The sequence below is a fragment of the Centruroides sculpturatus genome, unplaced genomic scaffold (genome assembly GCF_000671375.1).
Source record: "Centruroides sculpturatus isolate CEXI.00-Female unplaced genomic scaffold, Cexi_2.0 scaffold1636, whole genome shotgun sequence".
Taxonomy (NCBI): domain Eukaryota; kingdom Metazoa; phylum Arthropoda; class Arachnida; order Scorpiones; family Buthidae; genus Centruroides; species Centruroides sculpturatus.
Window position 1 is genome coordinate 57,737 of NW_019385765.1, and position 20,763 is coordinate 78,499.

The following is a 20,763-nucleotide window of genomic DNA, read 5'->3' on the forward strand; positions in this document are numbered from 1 at the left end:
TTACAAATAAAGTATACCAGTTCCAAAACTTGGAAATAGCTAAAAATAGGAGGATTGGTCTAATTATGGTCAAACAAAGTGTAAGGTGAGTGTAGTTGTTAGAGACTCCTAAATTATGGAGTCTTACGAAGGATTTCTTGCCAAAGTCCAATTGCATGTGTGGTCCAAAATGGTGTCACCAGAGAGTATATGAAAATCTAAATGGTATTTACTCTGGGATAATTTTTGATAACTTGCACCATTATTGCATAAAGTAAACATGAATGTGCAAGGCAGACAAACATGTAAACCAGTGCAATTGCTAGCATGTGTGTTTATAGCTCTGTTCTATGGCACGTATGTGCTAAAATCACTCTCTAGGAATTGCAGTATATGCAACCAGTTATCTGAAGCCACATTACAAGGTGTCTTTAGAAGGATGAACAGTATTTTGAACACCTATTACATTAGATGAATCAATTGCATTAGTTTTTGCAAGTATTTAATAAAGTTATTTTTTATTATTCTTTGTTGGAGATTTTTTATCATTTTCACAAATTAAGCAAGATTGATTGTCCTTGTTGCTGTGGATTCAGATGTTAATAATGGAAATTCCTATGTTCACAAACATAGTATTTACTACTATTGATATTATCTACAATAATGGTCACTTGCAGTCATGCATATGTGTTATGATCAGTTTAAACAGCACAGCTGTAAACACACACGCTAACAACAGTTGAACCTGTTTACATACTTGATTGTTTGCCTTTGCTGATTTTTATGTTTATGTTAACTTTACTCGACAAAAGTGTGAATTATCAAAAATTACGTCAGTGTAATCATTTAGAACTTCATGTAATTTTTGATGGTGCCATTTTTGACCCTAGGTACCATTGGATTTTGGTAGGAAACCTTCCACAGGACACACAATTCATAGTTTATGGGAACCCCTTGCAACTTGTTTGGCCAGAATTGGTCTGATCCTTCTACCTTTAGTCATTTCCAAGTTATGGGACTAGTTACTTTATTTATATTTCTAATGGAGTAATAACTACAAAAAAAATTTAAAAATTATTTAAGTGCTTTCAAGCTTAACTACACATCTTTAGGAATGCAAAGAATGTTCTTTGTATTCCTGAAGATGAGTAATAAAACTCTAGTGCATAAATTTTAAACCATTTTCAAGTGTTTGTAGTTATTATTTTATTAAAAGTAATATTTTTTTTCTTTAAATCATAGTGGAATTATACTTTACTATTAAATGCTATGTCTAGCTTTCATTTATCTCTAAGTATTATCATTTTGAATCCTAGAAGAATTTAATATAAGTCTTTGCACTTTTTTTGAAGAATATAGGTTCAAATTTTGCTTACTCCATCAGAAATTTTCATGAGTGCTCTAAATTTTGTATAGCAATCACTATTGCTATTATGGATCTGGACAAACCTAGAATGAGCCTCATCAACCTGCAGACAATTAGAGGGTTTTCACTCTCCTATTGACTGAAACATATAAAGAATTAAAAAAGAAAAACAAATTACAATAGTTGCAAAATCGGAGTATTGGCTAAAAGAATGTAGAGCATAAAACTGATTTTAAAAAAATAGAAAAGTCTTCTTTAATTCGTTCTGCTAGTATCATGAGATACGTCCTTCGTATTCCAAAGCAATTTTTGATCCAACAAACTCAATTATGGGGTTTCCTTGTATTGTGGATTTATTGCAATTATATTTCCTTCTTTTTGATATCAAGAGCTCTCATTATGTGGCTTTACTTCTTATGTCCCAAAAAATGATGTAAATCTTCTTTATTCTGAATAATTTATTTTCTGTATTCTTAACTATAAAATGGATGATAAAAAATGTAAGGTTAGTACTCTTTTACCTTTCATTTTTATTACCCATTGTTTACTAATTGTTTTGAGAGTCTCCCCAGCTATTGTGTTTTTATCAGATTGCATAATCTTTGTAACAAGTTTAGATTTCATTTATTTTTATACATGATGGCTCCTCAGAAGCTCTTTGCACACACACAATTGTGCACAATTACCTATAATTTTACATTGTATGGAAATTTATTATAATAGTGGATGTATCAAAAATAATTTATATTCAGGTGAATTATCCATAGCAACTACCTTCATATCATGTCTTTAATGTAGATAATTAGCAATGTATTTTCTTTTTATATATACATATAAATAAATTGTCTGTTATAAATAAATAAAAGTGGTGATTCTAAAGATCATACTAAAATATTTGAGGAGAACAGTTATCAATTATCACTCACATTATCAAGATAAACAAAGAACAATATCATTATCATTTTGTTTCTTACGTCAGATCATTATGAGAATAGACGAAACTTACTTTTCTTTGTACTTGTGATATCTATTATTTGCGATAAAGAAGTATTAGAAAGTTTCTTGACTTTAACTCGGTTAGTTTTTATGTATAGCAGATGCTGAAATTAATTTAACACATAAGAATATTTACAAATTTCTTGGCAAATTAATCGTTTAAGATGGAAAATATATTGTGTATTTTAAGTTCAAATATTCTAAAAACATGTTTAATTTCTTGTCAACAACCTTTCACAAATTTGAATAAAGTACAAAGAATAGAATTTATATGTATTGCATTCATTTCAATAAATTGATGTGAAGTTTGTATTGTGGTAAATTAAAGAATGCTTTCCATGGAGTTAAAATATATCATCTATCTAACTTGAGAAATTACTTTAATATTGTAATTCCGCAATTGAGTTTGTATAGCATACGTTCTGTTTTACTTTATATTTGACAATCATTGAGACAGATACCAACCATTAACTTTATCTTGGCTTTAAAAAACATTAATAAATAAGACTTCTTAATCTGATGATAGAATTTTTTAAGCTGTTTTTCCTTCTTTGTTGGATAACAAATTTAAATCCTAGTACAGACATAACATTTGTATTGTTGACCCTTAACATAAAAAAAACTAATAGGAAAAATGATGGCCCAATAACGTTAATTATCCATTAATCTGAAAACATCTTGCCAGCTATAAAATGAATTTTAAACCACATGATTGCCATAATTAATCTGGTTATTTTTATGCTACAATTAATAATTAGAAATTCAGTAATTTTGTATTAGAAGTAGATATTAGGTGCCATTTCTTATTAAAATTAATAATTATAATAATTTAATATTTTATTAAATAATTTAGGACAGTCTGGAATTACTTAATTTCTAATTATTAATTAAATGAATTATATATATAAGATGTGATAAGACATACAAACAGCTTAAATTATAGTAATGTCATGAATACAAGGGACTAATTACTAAACACTACATTTCTAAACTTAGACGTAAACAAGAGCTTATTATTCTTTAAAGTTGGAACTGCTGTACAAATCGATAATAAACTGACCTTTTGTACTTTTTCCAGCAATGCCGTTAATATAAACGAAAAGCGGGAAACATTTTCAGTCTCATTCAGGGACCAGCATCAGACTTCTATACAAAGAACGAAAACATTTGCTGCTTTTCATTTATATCAACGGCATTGCTGAAAACATACAAAAGGTCAGTTTATTATCAAATTAAACAATACTGCTGACATACTGCCTAATAAATATTCTGCACATTAACAGTCACAGCCTGATATATTTGAATATTGTATTTCTACTCTAAAAGATGCTTTAGAACCAGTGCTGGGGAATTGTCTTTTTTTTTTTTGTTTTTTTTTTTATTTTTGCTAACTCTGACTCCGACTACTGGAGTCAGATTTGCAAAATATCAGAGTTTTTAACTCCAGAGTCGATATTTTTGGCTTGCCAACTCTTGACACCAACACAAACTCCTTAGTATTTATATATATTATCTACCATTTTGTCGCTGACATGTAATTCATTAACATAATTTAATTATTAGCAATTCACTGGTGATTTAATGATAATCAGAGGATTGTAGCTATGGTCTTTTTACTTTATTCAAAAGACAAAAAGTTATGAAAATTTACAATGCCTAATATATAGAAATAACCCTGCCAAACCTCAAAATTACAGGTTCATCCAGTTCTGAGATCCAAAATAGACACAAAGATACAATTTTTAAGAAGTTGTTTTGTATTTTTGGGTCATGCAATGTCAAAATGTAAAAAAAAAAAAAAGCAAACAACTGTGGATCAAAACATAGTCAGTAGGAGTCAGTTGACAAAATAACTTGCCGACTGACTCATACTGATACCAACTCCCCAGTCCTGCTTAGAACAAACAGATTTGGTCCATTGTTTTCAAAATTCATTATATCAAGTTCTATAAAATCAAAACTATTTGTTCATTTGTAGTGGCAATTATTGTTTAGAGGTGCACACTTTAATTATTGTAATTTATGGTATTACATTTAATGAAATTTAAAAAAAAATTAGATTATTAACAATTTTAAATTTTAATTTCTTTGGTTCTTTTAATTACATAAATCATTTTTTAAAAATATTCTAGCTTAATGCTTTAATATATATATATATTAATATATACACCTCCATTCAGGGCTGTGGAGTCGCGTAAAAATCTACCGATTCCGACTCAGTTTCATACACATAACAAGTTGGTAAGTAAAAGGGAGTCGGAGTCGGCGGATTTTTTGACGACTCCGACTTCGACTCCGGTTAAAACTCCACGACTCCGACTCTGACTCCACAGCCCTGCCTCCATTACAAATGTAATTAAATTAAAAATGCTTTNATTATAAAGTGAGTTGTTGTATTTCTCAGAAGATTGGTGTCATAGATTAAAATTATATTACCGAAAACAAGTAAAACAATAAAGCAATTCTTGGGACGAGACTATGTCTCGGAGAGCGCGAGCAACGAATGCGCAAATCTCGCACTCGTGCCTATTTGTAGAAACAGTCTCAGCATTTTGTATTTTATTTTGACCCGGTTCTCGGTCCCCCGACTACCTACAAATCTGGTTTATTTTATGTGCGCATGATTTGGGTACCAAATACTTTGTGCCAAAGTGCAACTCCTGACATGTACTCCTTCATACCTCTAAGGTGTGCAGCCGTTGACAGCAGCGCGATTTTAGGGAGAAGACACAGTATCGTCAATAAATAGTTTTAACTGTGTAATATCGAATTGAGATGGCCTCTTAAATACGGAATTTCATACAATTGTAAAAGTTGAGATTATAAAGCAAGCAGACATGAAACCAAAGCTACAAAATAATCTGAAGCTCTTATTATGATTATGTTAGTTTTTCATAAAATACTTATTTCAAAATATAACTTTTTATGGGTTTTATCCTCTGCATTATATTTTATAGAAAAACTTAAGAGAGATTAAGATTGATAATGTTATCGGAGAATTAATTTATTGGATTAAACAAATACACCAATACCGTCAACTTTCCAGCACGTATACTGGAAACTAGAGGACGTTTGTGTTTTTGTTTAACTACTGTTTTAATTTGTTTACTTTTCATTTGTTGGATTAGAAAAGAATATATCCATTATTTCTGTTATGGAAATATATAGATATATTTGAACATGGGAATATAAAGCCCGCAAGAGGAAACATCTGTCACTACCATAATTTGATTGAGGTCACTATTTCTGTTAGCCTATGACGGAAATAATGTATATATTCTGCAAGTAGATACAATAAGTTATAATCAAACCATTTTATTTCATGAATACAATCAAACACAATTTGATATTATAGCTTAGCATAGAGATAGATAAGATTTTGATGTATTTTACATCAACATAAGTTTTGCTTTTTGGGCAACTTAAAGTTTATATTTTGATTTTATCAGTGTTTGGGATGATGACTCATGTCATGAATTATTATATGAATAAGAAGAGTCTGTTGATGCTTGCAGATTAGGTTTCATTGTTTGAGCTCATTATATGCTTATTACGGAGATGGATGTTGATACTTGAGTTTTATTTTAAGAGAAAGAGCTTAGCCCCTCCTCTTTTATCACCATATGAAGAGAAGAGAATAATATCTTTGTGATCAACTCTAATAAAATTCAGGAAAAACAGATATTATTTTGCAGAAATGCATATTTTATACATTCTTTACATAAAACTTTGCTGTATTTTATCGAATACTTACTTTCGATAAGTGCAACAAACAGCTCATAATAAAAAATATCAAAGTTTCTTTGGGATGAAAGTTAATTTTGCTACTAGTTATTAACAAATTATACAAAAACAAAATAAGATCAATCTTAAATAATTCCCCAAATGCAAATTTAATAGATTGCATTATCATCCATTTAAGTGACGAAGCATAAATTTTCAACAATTTAAACTTGAGTAGTCTCTTAATTGAAGCGGACATTTTATAATAACACAAAGTACACAAGAAATGTAATCAGTCAAAACAAATACAGAATTGCAATCAAATACACTCCAAAATTGTAACTTTGCACGAAGAGAAACATCAATAAATAATGGCAGGGTGGTTGAAGTGGAAAAATATCAACCTGCCATTATGAAGTACTTAAGTTTGAGTCTTGGCCAGTTTCAGAAAATTTTGAGTGATTTGACCTGCATATTTTAGCACAGTCTTTTATCATATTGTCAGCTTGGCCAAACCCTGGATAGACATGAAAAATGTCCTCTTAAGTGCCCACAGAGTAGAAAGAGATAAAAAAAATAAAAGGAAATATTCACCTGTTTGATTTTTATCGTAAAGAGAAGAGGAAACAAATCATATGTATTTAGTTTTATATAACTGTTTAGTAAGTTTTGCCTCTCATTTAAAACCTTGTAACGATATATCAGTTATAAAATTATGCATGAGGATTCATTTTCTAGTTCAACTTTTGCTATTTTTACTTTATTTTAAAGGTGTATCTTTACAATATTCAGAAAACTTAAGAAAATAAAGCTCAAAATATTTAATTTACTGTTTAATTAATTAATGAATATTTAGTTTCAGTAAAAAGTATACAGAAAATTTCATAATAAGTTCAATTTTATAACAGTTATATGTATATATGTATATTTATTATATCATATTTTTCATTATATCATTTACAAATAAAAATTAACCAGATTTCAATATATTAACAATGGAACAAAATATAACTGCTTGTATGAATTAAAATTCTGTAATAAGTCTATATATCTTACTATAAAAAATATTTATTTGATCATTTTAAATTTGATGTAGGTGCGGAGGCAGTATTTGAATCTGCTGATGAAGATGAATGGGATGTGTATTTAGACAATGATTTTTCAGATCTCAAGAAATTGTTAGAAGAAACAAATTTAGACAAGGAAACGTGCGAAAAAATATTAATTCAAGTAAAATTACTTATCGTCAAAAATAGAAATTCGCTTCATAATGCACTATATAGTAAAAAGATAGTTCAAAAAGTAAGATTTGTTTCTATACTTTTTAGCATATTTTAGTGTGCTTGTTTCTTCTTATATAATTAGAGAAATTAGGGAGATATTTTTATAGAGCCAATAAACAATAAAATTACATTTTATATGAGATATTTTTCTGCAATTATGGATTTAATATAGTTTTATAACAAGTAGGAAGGATAATCCATTATACGAAGGATGCAGTTAATTTCCAAATAACTGCTTGCTTACATATATTTTTATTATAACCAATAATATCAACATATCATTTACTAATCAAATGCTTAGTAACTAAAGAGTTTGGACCAATTTTATAACTAATTTTCTGTACGTTTTGGCTTGCGTTATCAATCAATATTCAAACCAAATCCCAAACTGAAAAATAGCATCAGATAATCTAGTAAAGTTTTGATTATTTGATCTGTTTTCCTCTTTGTTATTTAATTTGAATATCATTTACTAACAACTTCTTTGAAAAATTTATAAAAAAAACAAATAGATAGTTTAAATGGTGATGGTACCAGCCTGCTACTTAGAAATATTTATAGATGATTTGATCTGGATATATTGGATGCTATCCCTCACAATATGGATGTTCATATTGTAAACCTGGCTGAACCTTTGGTAGGCATGTGAAAAAAGGCATTCTCAGTGTTTGTAGGATGGAAAGAGTTTGTAAGTGATTCTTAATAGACATTCAATAAATTAAAGTCAGCAAAATTAATCAAAATTGATCTATAAAAAGACTTGCCTGACTAACTAAACATTTCAAATTCTGACTACATATTATCTCTTAGAGACAGGACATCATCTTGTAGCCATTCTGTAGGAGAATTATTACCAACCTTTATTACAGCGAGATAATTTTTTAACAAAAGTTTAAAATTGTTTGGAAAAAGTTCTGGAAAATGAATGAGGAAATTGTATATGTGTGAAGGAAGCATTTTTTTTTTTTTTTTTTAAAGTTTGCCCCCTTTTCCTCATAAGAAGTTGGCATCCATAATTGTAATCCAAATTATTTTCATTCCTACTAGTTTGTTTTTTTCTTCTCTCTCTTTCCACCCTGTAGGCACTAACAAGGCCTGTTTTTAAAATATCCAACACGAGTTAATTCGGCCTAAAATAAGGCAGCAGGGTGCCGATGAACAGGGCCGTATCTAGAACGGCCCACTCAGAAAAATTCCCGAGGTTGCTCATTTAGATTCAGTTTCGGATCCGCATTATCCTCAGGTTGTTAAGGCTGATACCTTAACAACCATGAACTATCCAGGTATTTCATCATCATCATCAGGGGAAAGAAAAGACAAATGAGTTTGTTTGTAGGTTTTCTTTTGTTGGTCACTTTTTCAAGTTGGTGTTTTCTTTCACAATGTTCACAATTTATTACTCTGAATGCTTGCAACCCTACTATAACATTAAATATATTAATTATGATAAACATAGATCAGTTTACTTGCAACACTTAACATGTTTAGGTTTAGTGTTAAACTAAATAATTTAATTACTTTGATATATATTTTGCCAAATCATCATTGTCTGCTTTTGAAAAATAAAGAAACAAACAATATAAATACTTTTTCTAAACGTTAATATAATTTAGAACTAGTGTACAATAATAATAATAATAATTAATTATCTTTAATTTGTAATTTTTAAATTAGTTATATGTATATATAGGGTGGCTCAAAAATCATTTAACCATTACTAAACCTTTATTGTTGTCTTATTAAAATATATTATTACTTACAAACCTTCAAAAAATGAAATCTTTTTCATTATACATTATAATACTAGCAAATTCGGTACACCGTTTATTGACTTTTGTTGGACCACCCTTTATATCTGGGTATTTGCTGTTAATATATGATATGTAATGGATAATCAGATATATATTAAGTAAAAGTGTCTGAAATTAAAAAAAAATTAATTTAAGTTTTATGAATTGTCTAAAAGTAATATGCTAATTGAAAAAAAATGCTTCTGTGGAGCATAAAAAAAAGCTTTTTTTTTATTTTCTTTCTTTTTCCTTATGCTTTTTTTTCTCTTTTGAATTCAATCTGTAAAGCATATTTCTGTTGTGATGTCCCTTAAAAAATGTTTTATAAAAATTGATTAGCGTAACAGTTCATTAACTTCATACAGTCAACTGCAGATTCATCCATTACTGTTGAATCTGACACACAATGGTTTCAATCAGCATGGATGAGGTATAAGAATGATCCTTAAAAAGAACCTTAAAAATATCTCTAACAACAAATTTTAATGCACTTAAGAATATAGACAAATGTTTTTGATTTCTAAATAAGATCTGCGTCAGATCTCACGAATGTTTGAAATTGGAATGCTACGCAGAACAACATATCTCAAATATTCTGAATACATTCGAATATATACAAATATATCCAGATATATGATTACAAAAAGTAATACAAATAAGTGTTAGGCAACTGTAATAATAATGTTTAAAACAAATGAACTTGCACTTGTATAATATACACAGATACTACGAAATTAGTGCACGCGTTGAACTCGGAGTGTCATAGAAAATTTACCATACACGTGAGACATTTATTTCATTGCTGGAGATATTTTTAAGATTTTTTTTTTTTTTGAGAGTTGTGTCATATATATTTTCTTCGTAATGTGCTAAACGACTTCCTTATTAAATTGGGCTACTTCTTCGTGATTATTTTTAATTGCGAAGAAGTAGCCTGATTTAATAGGACAGTTGTTTGGAATATTACTAATATATTGGGTTTAGTTTGTGATGTTTGTATATATATTTTTTACCAGCTTAGAAAATAATTTAGTTTTTTAATCACTTTTGGATAATTCTATATATTTTTACATTCTTTTTTGATTGCTACAATATATTTTAACAGAAAATAATTAATGATAAGCGATTTATTTAATAAATATAAATTATTATTTTTTATTTTTAGGAATTAGAAAAGCTGAGAATTGCAAGAAGAATAAAAATCAACAAGATTCAGAAAGACAAAAAAAATCTACACCAAGAAATGGAGAAGATAAAAAATGAATTCAAGGAACGCCTTTCGGAAATGAAAGATACCAAAGACACAATCGATTGGGAACATCAAAATAAAGAAATCGAAAAGTCAAACAACAGTAATCCTGATTATTTGCATCTACTGAGTCAAAATGAATATCTGCAGAAGCAAGTTTTCTCCCTTCAGAGAGAAATTGATAAAATGAAAGATTATTTAACAGAATCATCAGTAACTACTCCGGAGGAAAACGAAAATAAAGCTGTTGGAGACGTTTCTTCATCACTAACAACAACAGCATCATCGCCAACACCGACAACAACTACAACTACAACAATCTCAACAGAGAGCACAGAGAAAAGCTCTACCGAAGCATCTATAAAATAAAAGAAAAACCGTGTAGATATGACATTATTTTTGGCCAAGTTTGATACCGTATTGGTAAGAAAGAACAAATATTTCTTCTTTCCACAATCGGTAAATGTTTATTTGTTCGATTGCAATCATTTGCAGATATTTCATCAGCCGAGTTTATCTGTATTGCTTCAAACAAGTGCAGCCTTACAAAATGAACATCTGTTGAGTCTCAGATAATTTTATTGTTAGTTTGGACATGTGACTATTCTTCTGCAATTTGGGATTGTTCTTCCCTTCAAAATATATATATATATATCTACATATATATATATATATAAATGTAGACTTAAGATATCGTTATTCAATTGAAAGAATACAAAATAATAATAAAAAATGTATCTTCTTCCTGTGAAGCTTGTTATTTGACAAGTAGTTGATTGATTGACTATGGTGCTCATAAACAATTGGTCTGATTTTCTATGTTTTCAATTGCATTTGTACAAAAATTCATAAGAGTTCTCATTCAATTTCCCATATATATATAAAAAAAATTTTTTTTTTCATAGTGTTATCAACATATTATTGAAATTGGATTGAAGATAAAACTATGTGTACATTAACATACCTTAATAATTATTATATTAAATGCCAGTATCTATGGATAAAAATAGATTAAACATCCTCCTTTTTATGTTTGTTAAGCTCAGTGTAATGTCTTTTGTCAATCAATTCATATTTTCATGTACTGTATTATAGTTTTTTTTTTTTTTTGTATGATGTTCAAAGAGTTGTATAGGTACATATTAATTAGGTTAATTGTTCATATTTACTTCAGCGTTTGACGGATAATTTCGTGTCAGTTTGTCCAAAGATGGATGATGGATTTCATTTTTTATGCCGTAGGATTTTAATGTAGAACTTATTATTTTCTCTGCCAAAAAAAAAAAAAAATAAGGAAAAATATCAATATAACGTCTCTTTTTTCTGTATATGTAGGAACAGATCTACTTAAGAACTACTTTTGTGCCAGTGCAATGTCACTTGTAATTACAGTCATAGCACAGAAAACACTGCCAGACCAGTCTCCTGTAATTCGTCTTTAAAATATCAATCGTCATTTAAGTCTCGATGATATGTTTTATATCGTTTTATGTATACTCGTATCATTTGTATTATTCCATTTTATGTAAAAGACAGAAATATAGAAGTCTTGAAAATATGTTGTTTAGATAGTAACGTAAGTACAAATCTTTTAAACTGCCTATTCGCTAACATTGCCTATATTAGTTAATTTGTTGATTATCTAGATAGGCAGTTCTTAGTTTTTAAACATTAAAAAGATATTTTAAATACTATGCAATGATTTTTTTTTGTTTTTTTAGTTTAATACCTCATATTGGTCTTTATACAATTTAATTAAATTTATAATTTTTTTAAGATATTCACCTCATCCAGCTGATTTATTATAATTATATTTTTAGTTTATGCCATGTCAGAAGGTACTTAGATCCCTTTAATATTCACTTGACATCAAAACAACTGTATTTTATGTCATGATAATCAAACAATCTTTAAAAGTTAATAAATAAATAAAAAAAACACACAAAGAAATTGTGGGAAAATACATCAGAATTTAAGGACATTTGGAAAGAGTATTTACTTTTATCTTAATATTTTAAAAAAGAAACACTAAAAATTAACATAAAGATGAAAAAATTAAGCAACAGCAGCAGAAAATACTTTTAAAAAAATCAATCTTTTTATCGAATACTTTGTTTAAAGTCCATTTAAAGATACGGCACATTGCGTGTGTGAACATACAGTGCCAGCCGAAAAAATTTTTTCTGTACCAAACAGAATTTTTTGCTAAATATCTTGTAGAGAGACTGCCATTTCCTACTATTCACATAAAAAAAAAAAAAATATTCATATTTGCATAAATGGTGCTGATTCAAATATTTTTGCTCCTGTCTATTTCTATAGATATTGACTGTTGTGTACATATTGTTCCGTTGTGTGTGGCAATGATGCAAAATGATACATTTAAAAAAAAAAAACAAAAAAAGTTTTAATCAGCATGTAATTTTTGGTGCCTGTACTGTGTTTTATTCTATTGAAGATATTTAAAAAATAAAACAAAAAAATATATTCATAAGATAACGAGATAAACAAACGGAATATCTTGAATGAATTAGCCTTGTTTTGAAACATTACTCGCCAACATTCCTCATCATTTTTGTATTCTGAAAGCCTTATTGCACTTATTGCAAGTGTGGTGAAATAAGATGATACGTCGGGATTTATAACAGATCATCGAGATTGCAAAATAAAGCTAGAAAAATATATATATTTAACTTGCATGTATTGTGTAAAACTCGGAAAAGAATGGAGTTGTACACAAACGTTTAACGACCTTGTTGAAATTCTAAATATACAGCAACTGTTTCTTTGGGTGTTACTAAATAAAACCATTATATAAGCCTTTACAGTGGCAGTTTTAGGTTGTGTGTGGCCCTAGGCAAACGTGAATTTTTCAGGCCCTTTTATACAATGCGAAAACCTGTATTACATTATACTTGCTATTGTATTAGATCTAGGATCCTGCCGTACCAGATTCTGAGTGCTGGACCAAGACCAGATATCGATTCGTGTGTCTGAGGCTCCTAGAAGCATGAGATTCTGCCTGGGATGCCGGTGTCTAAAACTGCCACTGAGCCTTTAATAATGTGATTGAACTAATTATAATAATGATGTTGAAGCCATTTTAATAACTAGATGTTGAGAAAATGGTCAAGAAAGTGTCCAATATTTCTTTCTTTTTGGTAAAAAAATTACTTTGTAATATAAATTTTCGATATTTGGTACAAATCTGTTTTTATTTCTGAAAGAAACGAGTGTAATTGTATTTAGTATAACCTAAGCACTTTGAATTTGTTGCTCAAAAGAAAAATCTGAGTAGGAAAGAGATAATGGAAAAGATTATTCCAGAGATGTCCATTGTAAACATTTTAAAGAAAAGAAAAAAAAATAATCTAGGAAAAAAAAGGATTATAGTCACTCGTAATTAATGAAATGTTCCTGAAATGTAATTTATAATTAAGATATTTGTGTGGAAATAATAATAAAAAGAGGCTATTTTATTAAATGAGCTTGTAAGTCCCGTAACTGGACTTTGGATTTTTGTACAGAAAATGTTTGTATTCTGCATAAAATTGAATGTGTCAATGTGAAGAAAGTTGTGATTGATTTTAATACACACGTTGAGTTTTATTTCGTTAGAGTATTTTAAATACTGTCTTCCCATAGTAAAGTTTTTAGCTTCGGTTAGAATTTGGATTTCTTTTCGTACATTGGGCATATTCGTTTTGAGTTCTTGGCGGAGGAATGGCACCAATGTGTTAAAGCTAATTCCTCGTAACGTGTTACATGTGATTGGTTGCTCTGCATTCATTAAAATGTATGGTACAATAAATAATAATAGTCAGTAAATTTGTACTGGAGCACAAGTGTATGCAATGAGCAAAAAAATGTTCCCTCAGTTTATTTAGGAAAATTATAAAAACAGTTATAAACTGTATTGTACCAGAATAAAAGTACAACTTTTATTTGCCAATATGATTTTTTTTTTTTTTTGTGTCTTGTTTATGTAAATATAAAAACAAAATGCTGGAAAATAATATGGAATTTCCATTTGCTTATTCAAGCAATTTTCCTCATAACTATTTCCATGTGTTGCATTCAATTTTAATATCACTCTTTTATCATGAAAATGTATTATAGAATGTCTTGCTCATATTCTCCTATGTTATTGATTGTGGATACAAATCTGATCGCCGATCAGAATTCTAATCAAAGGTACAAATAAAGTTTTCATGCAGATTTTCTTTGTTTTGTAAATTTTACTTAAAAGGCTTTTTAATTTTATGAATATCAATTTAAAGCGCAGTCTTGACTTTATAATATATTTTTAAATATTCTAAAACAAAGATATTACAATGTACATTACCATAACATATGTTATAACTTTAAAGAAGTCATTCTTTAATGCCAGGCTGAGATGAGCATTGGATTCATGAGCTAGAGATTACCATAACATGTTATGACTTCATAGCAATACCTATAAGAAATTAATATATTAAATAGTTACTACTTATTTCAGTAATAACTATTATAATTAATATCAAAATATTAACAAGAATACTATGGACATAATAAGAATTATAAATCAGGAAAAATATTATTATTTGTGACTAGCAACTGTAACGGGTACACCAAATATCAGGTTTACCATAGGTTCTTGGGAAGAACCTGATGTTTGGATTGAATTAAATTGATGGGATAAGGGGTGCACAGCACATTTCAAGCATAATTATGTATTAGGCTTGAAAAAACATGGAAAACTACACGACTGGCTCATTACTAAAATATTCAGAGCGATCACTGCAGGACAAGAGCCATTTCTTAACAGTGCCGTCTGTTGAAGTTGGGCAGTGCCGGCCCGAGGCAAGTTTTAGGATGGAGCAAGATCCTATTATGGCGCCCCCTTGGTTGCCCCTAATTTATACCCTTTAATTTTCTTTACCACTGAGGTGCCCCCTAAGACTTAGCGCCTGGAGCGGCTGCTCCGTTCGCTCTATGGTAGGGCCGGCTCTGAAGTTGGGGATATAATTCTGTTAATGACTAAGATGTTAAGATTTTCTAAATTATCTGGAAATCCATTAATAAAATATTTACACTAGGAAAGTTAAATTTTTTTCGGAAATAACTGCATTTAAAGTTAAACAAGTTAGCTGTTTACAATAATCACAGTGAAATTAGTTAAACTCACTTTTCCTATTGCATGATGATATTTAAATCAAACAGCAATAAATATTAATTAAAATATAATATAATTAATCTACATAGTTACATGCATGTATTGAAATCATAATTCTGATTAAAAGAGCATTAAATATTCAGATATTAAAATTATATTTCTGAAATGCCAGGAAACTTTACAGTGGCATGTTCAGTTCAGTACAAGATTTCTATCCAATCAGAAAGCTTAACTGTTTTGACTTGACTGAATTATTAAGGATTTTAGCACTTTTTCGATCTGTCACATGCCTAGTACACTATGTAGACTATTATTAGAATCTTATTTGACATTATTGATACGAAAACTGTTAAATTTATTGTATTTTTTATTTTATTCATTAAAATTTAACTATTGAATAAAGCATTGGAGATCTAAAGCATCTACTGGCACACATAGTCTACATTGTTATGGTAACGTGGCAATCCATGTGGTTTAATATTTTATTAAATATCTACTTTAAAATCAAGATTTGTAAGTTATTACTTTCTTTGCTTTTAACAAACAATTATCATATCTGGATGACATTCAAAATGGTGTTGTCATCGTTTTTCTTCTAAGTTAAGCTTAAACACAGACAAAACACTTAAACTAGTATATATTACCTCAAATTAGCACATTTGCAAACATTTTCATCTTTTTATAACAGAAATATTCAGATATATATATAATACTGAACTAAACGGACAAATTAAAATGGAATATTTGATTTTAATTTGTCCATTTAGTTCTGTGTTTACGTATACCTGAAGATAGAGTAACTAGCAGCGCCATAACTAGCCTTTTATGCACCCGGTGCGAGCTTCTCTAACTACACCCCAAAACTATGACCCAAAACTTGGTCCAGGTCATTTCTGTGTCCCCCAGGGTCTGCGCCCTGTGCCTGGGCACTGCTGGCATCGCCCCAGTTACAGCACTGTAACCAGATAATTGATTTTTGGAGATTGTCACCAGTTTTGATTATAAAATTTTTAAAAATAACTGAAGTTTAATCGGTTTTAGATCCCATTTTCACTGATTCAGAAATGTGTGCTGGTTGAATTATAAATGTTATGGTCAGCCTACCAAAGATGTCTGCTATAAACAGACAAAAATGTTTGTAAAAGTGTTAATTTGAGATAATATATGCTGGTTTAGGTGTTTTATCTGTGTTTAATTAAGTAATACTGTATATTCCAATATTGGTGAATAATTCTACATAAAGTTGCTGGCCTGAAAGAACAGTGGACAAGTCATTAACAAAACTAATCAAAGTAAGTTCTTTAAAATTGAATTAAGTTCAACCAATAATAATTTTCATAAAAATAAAAAGCACATATAACGTTGATAAAAATGATACATCCAGCAGAAAGATTGGGTACAGTCCAGTATGCATCCATTTCAGCTACAACCGATATACTGGTGAATGGTTTAATAAACTTTTATTGGAATGTCTTGCAAAAGGGATTGATCTACCCAAAATTTCACACAAATAGATGTCAATTTTTACTTTGCAATCACTGATAATTTGTTAACCCAAATGGTTCTTGCTTTACCCAAAATTTCCCTGCTAGTTTTCCCAGATTTGGAAGGCCAGTTGTTCGCTGCTTCCTTATATACAAGTACAGACCCTATATAATAACTAAGAGTGTCCTCTTCATCTTCAGAACTAGTAGTTACATCCGCAGTGTTATAGGGATAAAATGTAGATTTGAAGATTTTAACTCATCCCCTCGATATCAATTCTAGTTACACTATTGATTATACAAAAATACACTTATTAAGGAAGTTCCTCAAATGTAAATCATTCTGGTAATTTATTAGGTTAATTGATAGTGCTATTTTTCCTTTAGCTCTTATTGCTATTTCTCATTATTTTGGTTATTTTGTATCAACATATTTATTAGAATGCTTGTGATATGTTATGAAAGTTCACAAAACTTAGTAGAATGTTGAGAAAAGCTTTGGTTCAGATAGCAAACACTTTCAAATTTGAATATAAATAAATTGTTATCTAACAAAAATATATTGTAATGTATTAGTTATATTGTGTAAACAGCAGTGCCGTAACTAGCCTTTTATGTGCCTGGTGCGAGCTTCTGTAACTACGCCCCAAAACTATAACCCAAAACTTGGTCCAGGCCATTTCTGTGCCCCCCAGGGTCTGCGCCTCGTGCCTGGGCACCACTGGCACCTTCCTAGTTACGGCACTGGTAAACAGTGCATTGGATATATATGGGAAATGTTTTAGCCTTTGTTTTCTATTTATGTTATGATGGTCTTGATGGATACTGGTGTTTATACAGTATGTATGTAGGCTGATGAGCGGTCTTTGTATTCGAAATGCATTCCTACTAATATTTGATTGTGGTTAATTAAAGGCTAGTTTTAGTAAAATATAGTATGTTTATTCCAATCAGCTCCTGATGTGATAAGACCTCCAATTTATTACAACCCTATTTATTAGACTAACTAATTCAATCTAAATTAAAGTTGTGCACTAGAAGCATTATTTATTATTATTATTAAAAATATATTCAATGGGATGCCTTTAGTTTCTTCATTTTAAATATATATATATATATATATATAATAATTAATGTGTGTTTTTGCTGATCTCCATCTGAATCCAAACATTTTTCTATTTACATCTGTTTATTCCTTTGGATAATTTTGCACTCCAATTTTTCACAAATTCACATAGAACAAACATCTTTTTAGAGCATTTTACACCTGTAAAAGAGTTTTCTCCTTCATGCAGGAAAGTAGAAAGGTCAAGTAGACCCTTGTTATGTACCAATACTTTATGATCTTTGATTAACAATATGTCACAATTACAATCCATAGTCTGTTTTTTTGATAAACATACATAATAAACATTAAAAATACATGCATCATCAATCATGCAATGGAGGCTGTTATGCATCATACATTATGAACTTCAATATATGAATTATAACAATTTCTGTTTTAAAAATTCTAACAAAAGAATGCCAATATTGGTAGTTGGTTGTAGGTTTGCATCTGAGCAACAAGCTGGCCATGTGGAGTTTTACAAGTTTTCTTTACAAACAGTATATAACACCTAAATAGGGACCAGTTCCCCCATAGAAAGTCCTCTCAGGATCTGCCAGGGTGTACAAGTTGACTGAAAACCCTCACCCTAGTGTTTTAGTGTGAGCTATTGCATAATAATAGTTGTATAGTAGTGTTTTTCTTTTTTCCAACTCTTTTCTAAGTAAAAGGGTCATAACTATAGCACTAACTATTCTTGTAGCCATTTCACAACTATGAAAACACAGCAATTTTACTACCTAAGTATATAGCACAGGGTAATTACTAGCCAGATAATAAAAACTGAAACCTGTCCAACATATTCGATACCGTGTGTCCAGTTTACACAGGTTTTATTATACAAATTTAATTGTTGAAATAATTATAATTCAAGCTTAAACGTGTACTGACTGTGGTGTGTTTCTTTGTTTTTATTTAAGTTTAATGTCAAAATAGTTTCCTTCTAATATTTCTATTGGGTAATTCGACTAGTGCTCCACTTGCCCAATGTTAAGGGGCAGTACTACTAATACGCACATACTGTACAATATGTAAGCTTATCTAATTTGATCATTGACCCCAAGGAGTACCGGCAACTTATGGTAGATGTTAGGGACCCTTACAATTTACGTATGGGTCGGTACCGATCCCATTGGGAAGCCCTGGTGTAGATCTATAATGAGAAAAGTCGTATAGTGTTGTATAGTGTGGAATAGGTCCGACATATCGGGCAAATTGCCCAGGTAAATTTCTAAAGAGCCGACCCGGATTCTAATATAATCCCAGATCGACAGGCTGATACATTTGCTACTTTAACCATATGACCTAAAGGGATGATGCTTTGTCCCCTCTCCAGTGACGCGTTATCCTATGAGCAAAAAGGGCAATTGCCTGGGGTTCCACCAAACTAATCTTTTATAAACTCATTATAGATTGCCATAGTGGCACAGGAGCAGGACTTAACTAGCTAGAAGTTAAAAAAACAAACAAAGATACTTGGAGGATTCCCCAGAAAAACATGTTTGAAGTCAACACCGTAGAAGGGGCCCCTAATTCAAATTTCCCAGGGCCCCCATGAAGCTATAACGTGCCACTGTCCCTTCACTTCGTTCAGTAATTATTAATTAGACACCAGAGAAAGAAAATTTCTATCATAATCTTTAATTTAACGGAAAACAATAAAAACGAAAGTAGTCAGATAATTTTGAATTGTTTCCATAAAAGAATTCAACAATTTAGAAATTAATTTCGAAGCAGAAAGAAAATTAACATTAAAATAAATGTTTCAATCTTCTTTTATCTCTTGAGAAATTCTGTATTTTACCGAATTGGAGAAGCTATTTATATGGATTTTCAAATATTCGGCAGAAGAATCGATTTGGTCCTGGTAAATCTCGTATATTTTTGGAACTGTAAAGAATGACACGTAAGCCATATTGATTAGGGTCATTCCATTGATCCAAGAACCAATGTAAGTCATGCAATATAGGATCAATCCGAATTTCAACGAATCCATTATATTTTCCATTAAGAAAAGTCTCCTCAAACTTTTCCAGCCTTCATTACCATATCCCAACATGATATCCACGTGTTGATGAATCTGTTCCGATGACGTTGTGACATCCATATTAAAATAATTTTCAAGTGGATCTTCTCCGAAATGAGTCACATAAGAAAGATTTCTGTAAATCTTGAATCCCATTCCCATCATCAAACCGATCAAAGATAAATGGGCCACGACGCTTATAATGGAGTACCAAGTGAGAGAAAGGAGAAGGATTAATCCCGTTCCGAAAACGATTCCGGTTTTGTAAGGATCCTTCCAGTACAAAAGATCCCTTTGCTTAGGAGGAATCCATTCGGATTTCAATAAGTTCCATATGAAATTTTCTTTATTCTTAATTTTTAAGGTTTTCCAGCTTTCTAACAACTTTGCATCCATGTTAAACGTTCCTTCTTGTTCTACCTTTTCGGGATCCATTTTTCGTCAATATTACACGAGCCGAATTTCGTTTGTTTGATTATTATTTTTGCTTTTAATTGTTATAAACTATTATTCGGAAATAATAGAGAGATTGCGGACAAAGTTTTCATCTGTAAAACGTGAACGTCGAACGTCGAGCGCCGCTTACAAGATAGCGGCGCTCGAC

The 20,763-nt window shown here is 30.1% G+C and overlaps 2 protein-coding genes across 2 annotated transcripts; one reads left to right on the plus strand and one right to left on the minus strand.

Moving 5' to 3' along the window:
* The first annotated feature begins 115 nt into the window (after positions 1-115).
* On the plus strand, positions 116-13,036 carry LOC111641902. The gene is made up of 3 exons (XM_023388150.1): positions 116-185; positions 7,107-7,366; positions 10,303-13,036. Exons 1-3 carry the CDS (start codon positions 116-118, stop codon positions 10,753-10,755), a joined length of 783 nt encoding a protein of 260 aa, XP_023243918.1. The 3' UTR covers positions 10,756-13,036.
* A 6,723-nt stretch (positions 13,037-19,759) lies between these two features.
* Positions 19,760-20,699, minus strand: LOC111641904 (reticulon-1-A-like). Its single transcript, XM_023388153.1, has one exon. It carries the CDS (start codon positions 20,592-20,594, stop codon positions 19,899-19,901), a length of 696 nt encoding a protein of 231 aa, XP_023243921.1. The 5' UTR covers positions 20,595-20,699; the 3' UTR covers positions 19,760-19,898.
* Positions 20,700-20,763: the final 64 nt, after the last annotated feature.